We start from the raw sequence: 5,969 nt of genomic DNA, 5'->3' as shown, positions 1-5,969 counted from the left end.
CCGCGGCGCCCGCGCCCGCGGCGCCCGCGGCTGCGGCGCCTGCGCCCGCCGGCGGCGGCGAGGCGGCGCGCCAGGAGGCGCTGCGGCGGCTGATGGAGTCGATTCCCATAGCGCTCGACGGCCTTGCGGCGTGGCCCATCAAATGGCAGCACTACACGCCCGCGGTGCAGGTGCGCGACCGCGGGCCGGCAGCCCTTCCCAAGCGCGCCCGGCCGGCGTGCTCCAGGGAGGGCGGGGCGGGCGCCTGGCCCCGGCGCTGGCCTGGGCTGCCGCCGGTGACCGCCACTTGCGCCTGCCGTGCGCTTGCGTCGCCACACAGCCTTTCAAGCCGCCTGCCCTAACGTGTCGCGGCCCCCACTCCTGCATCGCTCGAACGCCCCGCCCTCGCACGCCACCTCCGCCCCGCCCTCACCCGCCCCGCGCAGTCCAAGGTTAGTGGCTGGGTGGGGCGCAAGGTGGCGGAGATGATCGGGTCTGAGGAGAAGGACTTTGTGGAGTTCATCCTCGGCCTGCTGGCCAAGCACGAGGGGCCGCCCAAGGTGGGTTGTTGTGCACACGCCTTGGATGGCCATTATGGCGTGCACATCCGATTGTGAGCTGTTGTTGTCTAGAGGCAACCTGTGTTCTGTGTACCACCTCGACGGTTGCAGGGTGGTGCTGGGTGGCGCTCATGACTCAAGTGTGTGTGTGTGTGTGTGTGTGTGTGTGTGTGTGTGTGTTTGTTCTTTGAGGGGAGTTTGCCGAGCAAGGCGCTCTGTCAGGCGTGGTGATATCGGTGGCCTCTTGGGTCCCCTTACAAGGGTTCGGGATCTTTCACGTGGGAGGTTGGGGGGGCGGCAGGGAAACCACCACAGGGCGGACTGAGAGGCTCTTTTGTGGGCTTGCCTTGCAGTGGCTGGCCGCGGGGCGCAGCCGCAGGGGTGGCAACAGAGGACGCATTGTCTCCTGCCGGCGTTCGTGCGACCAGGGGCGCAGGGCGCTTGCTCATGCCGCAAGCCTCCTGGCTCCCGTTGCTCCAGGCACCTTGCCTCATCGGCGCGGGCGCGCCCCCCTCGTCCCTGCCCGCTGCCGGCGCCCTCACACGCGCCCCTGCTCCCCTCAGCCGCTCCCCCCAGCTGCCCTTCCAACAACCCAACGACGCCCCTGCCCCTTTCACCACCCCTTCCGACGCGCCGCTGCTGGCCCCAGCGGCTGCCCCCTAGCTGCTGCCATTCCGACAACCCAATGGCGCCCCTGCCCTCTCATCCCCCCCCCCTGCAGGTGGAAGAGGAGGCGTCCATCGTCCTTGAGGAGGAAGCCGGCCCCTTCACGGCCAAGCTCTTCCGCGTTGTCATCTTCGAGACCGAGCGCGCCGCGATGACGGCCTGACGGCCCGACGATCTCGTGATCTGGGTTGGGCGCGGTGATCCGGCGCGCGGCCTGGTTGGCTGCCCCTGACTGGCGCTGGTGCGGCCGGCGCGGCTGGGGCAGCGAGCGAGGCCCGGAGTGTTACTATTCTGGAACCAGAGTGCGTGGGGTGATGACCTAATCACCCGAGAAAACAGCCGCGGGCAAAGGCAGTACAGGCTTTTTCATGGGGGCACCCATAAAGACGCGGAACACCAAATGAAAGTTGTTCAAAAACGGCAGCGGGCCGCTCGGGCCTCGGCGCTGGAAGAATGCAAGCGCCAACGCGCCGAGGGCCCGCGCCATGCGCGCCCCGCCTGGCCGGGCCGACGCACGCTCGCTCGGCCCCGCGAAGCGCCCGGCGCGGGCGCGGCTGATGCGGCGCCGGCCCTGAAAGCAGCCTGCGTCTCCAAAAACACTGCTGGCGGCACTGGCCCAGCAGAAGAAAATTCGCCCGCCGCGGCGCGGCCCCGGAGATTCAACCCCTGCAGGCCGCCCCTGCCACATCCACAGCCTATGCCACTGCAAACAGCACCGGGACGCGCCGCTGCGGCCGGCGAGCGCCGCCAGGCGGGCCGCGAGAAACTGTCCAAAGCGCCTCCTCAGCTTCCACTGCAGACAACGGGCTGCAGCTTCACTTCTTCTCGAAACCTGCAGCAGGCAAACGCAGTTCAGGCGGGCGTTGGTCCAGCTTCATGACGCCGCCGGCTGCCCGCAGCGCACCCATGCGATGTCATGCGGCGCGCCAGCCGTTCTGCCCGGCAGATGGGAGACACGCCTCCGTGAAACCCCCAAAGCAACCGACGCGCGGCGCCCGCGTCGCCCACAGCGCGTCGCCCGGGAGGGCTCCAAAGCACCAATGCCTAATTAAGCTAAAGCGGGGCTCACCGAGGCCGTTTGACTCGGCATAGCTGCGCGCGTGGCGACGAGCGTGAGCGGGGAAGCGGATGGCGGTGATGAGTCGTCATGGCGGGTGCGCAGACGAGCGGCTCGGCAGTTGACAGGCCGATTTCGCTTCTCATGCTAGTGTCATGGCTTCGCTCGCTGCGCCCCCAGGCACGGGCCACAACAACGCCCTTTCGCCCTCACATACCCGTGCGCGTGCGATCCACATGCACATGCCCCTCAGCAAGCACTGCTTACCCATACGCTTCCCTCGCGCACATGCACATCCACACATGTACAAACTTGCACATGCTCATGCACATTCACACACACACACACACACACACACACACACACACACACACACACACACACGCACACGCACACGCTCACGCGCACGCACACGCACACGCACATGCATCACATGCACACGCACACGCCTGTGCGCACACACGGCAACTCACCGGTCCATGAAGCGGATGAAGCGGTCCCACTCGAATGAGCTGCGCATGTTGTACTTCGCCTCAATGGCCTGAGGGCCCATGTGGGTTGCCGAAATCGCGGGTGTCCAAGGTTGGACGAGAAACAACAAGGTCCCCCATTTAATCAGATCCTGCCGCAATGCAACCGACCCCACCGCTCCCCTACCCCACCGCTCCCCTGTGCCTGTGAGCATGCAAGCGCCGCAGTCGCCCCCGGGAAAAACGTCCGAGATAGGCCGCATGCGTCATGCGAGTTGGGGGACGCGCGCGGCAGTGCGAACTTCACACCTGGGGCTTGCCGTTGACGAACTTCGCCTTCACATCAGTCGTGCTGAGCTCGCCCTCCTCGTCGATCATAAACAGGCCTGGAGGTATGAAGCGCAGTTGAACAGGCGCGTCAAAAGCGGTGCCTAGCTGGAACCATGTCAATGGGCGCCTGGTGGCGCATGTGTGCGTGCGGGGTCGGTACTGACCGCTGTCGTTCGCCACTATCCGACACAAGCAAGCCAGGGCGGCACTGGCTGTCGCTCGGGCAGTCGACAGGCGTGTCTGAACAGCACGCTGTCGCTCTGCTGAGGCTCTGGCTCCCTTGGATTGGCGCCACGATGGTCAAGCCGCAGCGCCATGTGGAGAATGGCTCCTGTGTCCCACCACCTCACCCCGACCACCCGTCTAGGCCCCGGCCAGCACTCATTGCAAACAGCCGCCCCAGCTGCCGTGCGGCCCTCACCGGTGATGTCACCGGCCTCCCCGGACGCCTGGAAGATGGAGGGGTTGTCGAACAGCAGCTGCGCGCTGCCGCTGCTGCCGTTGCGCGCGCGGCGGAGGGACACCTCTGGCACTGTGGGCTCGTCAATCCCCTTGATGAATTGCATCGAGGCAGCCTCGCACGCAACGCTGCGGCTGCGAGAGACGCGCAGGGGCGCGCGGGGTGCGGCGCCGGCGCGGGCCGCTGCGGGGGCGTGCGGGGGCGGGGGGCGATGCATCGAGGCAAGGGGTCGAGGAGTGTCGCAGGAGTGCGCCGCTCGCGAGCAGCATGTGCACGAGATGGGGCTATGCAGGTGCTTGTAACTGTCCGACAATGCACAAACCGCATGCGAACGCGCCCTCGGAGAGGGCTCACTACCCGCTGCCGAGTTTTGAGGTGGGCAGCGCGCCGCTTCTCACGACCTCACGACCTAGGCAATGCAACGTCTGCACCGATACAACTATAACGTGCAATCCGGGAAATCTCACCAACTATGCTCCTACGCTGCGCGAGGGACTGCATGGTGCTTGTCGTGAGATCGTTGTGTGGGTTGTTTGTGTTGAGATATGGCGCAATAAGCTAATCGATTCACCGTTTGACAATGTGTCGCGGTGAGATGGCTTCAGTCTTCGAGGTGTCGTGGTTGTGGGCACAGCAGGCGGAGGGCAGCTGCGACCAGTGTACATGCTGCAAGCTCCTCTAAGGGCCCCACCCCGGCTCTCGATTTCTTCTTCATTGTTTTCGCGACGATCCGGACCACAGGTTACGCGGCACGCCATCACAGATCAAGCATAATGCTTTCCGCGAGGACCGGGGTGCCCGTCAGGGCCGTCAGGTGGGCATTTGCAGAGCCTTCAGACCCAACACCACCCTCACCGAACCACGGTCGCGCATGCATACCAGCAATGTGGCCCCTGACATGGGTGCACCAACCCTGTGCCCGACGCCAGCCGCGGGGCGATGCCTGCGTTGGGGGCTACTGCCGAGCGCTGCCGCAAAGTATGTCCCAACCCCTTGCATTCCTGCACCCCTTGATGTTCCTTCATCATCCAGGACCCGCCAGTGCGCGGCCTTCCAGTCGGCCAGCCGCAGGGCGGTCGTCGTGCGCGCCGCCGCCACCACCGCTGACCTGCAGAAGCAGTTTGGTGAGCCTTGGCGCCAAAACCACAATGCACCAAGCAGCAGATGGGGAGCGATGAGCGCGCTCGCGCCCAGTCAAGCAGGGCCGCACGGGCTGCTTGGGCGCCTGCCAGTTGCCGGGGCAGCGGGCGGGCCGACTCCTTGTGCCTAAGGCCGGGCAGCCAAGGATGCGCACTCAACGATTGTTTCACGCCCTGGGCGGCATTCGCATGCTGCCAACAGTGCGGATCACCCCGTGCGCTCCAACAGCGATCTCCACCATCCACGCGCAATCATCGGGCCAGCCGTGGCTCCCCCGTGCGGTCCAGCCGCGTCGCAATGTTCCAAGTCATCAGCCCGCCCCCTCCCCCCTGCACCCCTGCCTTCCGCCCCACCTGCTCCACCCAACCCGCCCTCCCCCCACAACCAAACAAACCAAACACGTCCCTTTAAACTCAAGGCATCCCCGGGAACGTCGAGTTTGTGGATGGAAAGGCAGGCACCCCCACTGTCGTGCTCAAGCACTCGAGCGGTTCGTCCGCCCAGGTGATTGCAGGGCAGCATCAGGCGCACCAGATCATCCTCAGCCGGGGCCCGTGCACGCTCAGCAGGCCCCGCGGCGCCTAGCGGCGCGAAGGGGGCGGTGGGCCCGCCCGTCACATGTTCAAAGGGGCTGTCTTTGGGCGGCTGCTTGCCTCCTGACTTGACCCTGCGGCCGCCATCTTCCAGCCGACCCCCTGCTTTATAAGCACCAATGCGTGGAGAGGCCACCTGGATGCGCTCGCACCCCGCGACCCCATCAACACAATAGTCCCGTCTGTCTCTTGCAGCACTGCTCGCCCCCGTCAGTCGCAGATGCCTGGGGTCCACCCACTCCCCTCTCCTACTGCATGCCCCTGTACTGCCCAGCTGCAGACCCCATACCGCTGTACCGCACTCCCTCGTTGTACCGTAGGTGTACCTGCATGGTGCCTGCGTGACCAGCTGGAAGCAGGCGTCAGGCGACGAGGTGCGTTCCTAGCTAATCGGGCGAGAATTGGATGTGCATCTTGCCCATCCCGCCGGATGGCCGTACGCGGCTGGTGTTTTGTGTTCTAGTGTAGGCACACCCGGAAGTCGGATGGGCCCCTGGATTGCGCTGGATTTCCCAGAACACCGGAAGGGCATGCAGGCTGCTGGGCAAAGCAAGAGCAGCTGCGCAGCTTGCCGCCCTCAAAACACGGTGCCGGATGATCGCCGCGTGCAGGCAGCACGTAAACTCACATGCAACAATTCACGCACGCGCATGCCACACACATGCACCCACCCCAACAAACACATGTCTCCCCCCCCCCCACACACACACATAC

At 65.5% G+C, this 5,969-nt stretch overlaps 3 protein-coding genes across 3 annotated transcripts in view; 2 read left to right on the top strand and 1 right to left on the bottom strand.

The window, feature by feature from the left end:
• Positions 1 to 92: 92 nt before the first annotated feature.
• On the top strand, positions 93 to 1,368 carry MNEG_7476 (hypothetical protein; the record flags this gene model as incomplete). Its single annotated transcript, XM_014044054.1, has 3 exons — positions 93 to 170; positions 426 to 539; positions 1,261 to 1,368. The coding sequence occupies 3 exons, from the start codon at positions 93 to 95 to the stop codon at positions 1,366 to 1,368; spliced, it is 300 nt and encodes a 99-aa protein (XP_013899508.1).
• A 652-nt stretch (positions 1,369 to 2,020) lies between these two features.
• On the bottom strand, positions 2,021 to 4,023 carry MNEG_7475 (Photosystem II reaction center PSB28 protein; the record flags this gene model as incomplete). Its single annotated transcript, XM_014044053.1, has 6 exons — positions 2,021 to 2,037; positions 2,275 to 2,297; positions 2,736 to 2,803; positions 3,042 to 3,118; positions 3,484 to 3,705; positions 3,990 to 4,023. The coding sequence occupies 6 exons, from the start codon at positions 4,021 to 4,023 to the stop codon at positions 2,021 to 2,023; spliced, it is 441 nt and encodes a 146-aa protein (XP_013899507.1).
• A 272-nt stretch (positions 4,024 to 4,295) lies between these two features.
• MNEG_7474 (Putative apospory-associated protein C) overlaps positions 4,296 to 5,969 on the top strand; it is a gene marked incomplete at both ends in the record, with an annotated part of 5,014 nt that continues 3,340 nt past the window's right edge. The window contains 4 exons of the mRNA XM_014044052.1: positions 4,296 to 4,336; positions 4,555 to 4,646; positions 5,081 to 5,166; positions 5,576 to 5,629. Of these exons, the coding sequence (XP_013899506.1) occupies positions 4,296 to 4,336; positions 4,555 to 4,646; positions 5,081 to 5,166; positions 5,576 to 5,629 (273 nt within the window). The remainder of the gene's footprint in view (positions 4,337 to 4,554; positions 4,647 to 5,080; positions 5,167 to 5,575; positions 5,630 to 5,969) is intronic.

The sequence above is a fragment of the Monoraphidium neglectum genome (genome assembly GCF_000611645.1).
Source record: "Monoraphidium neglectum strain SAG 48.87 unplaced genomic scaffold scaffold01324, whole genome shotgun sequence".
Taxonomy (NCBI): domain Eukaryota; kingdom Viridiplantae; phylum Chlorophyta; class Chlorophyceae; order Sphaeropleales; family Selenastraceae; genus Monoraphidium; species Monoraphidium neglectum.
The sequence above is the reverse complement of the archived record's forward strand: the minus strand, read 5'-3'. Positions and strand labels throughout refer to the sequence as shown.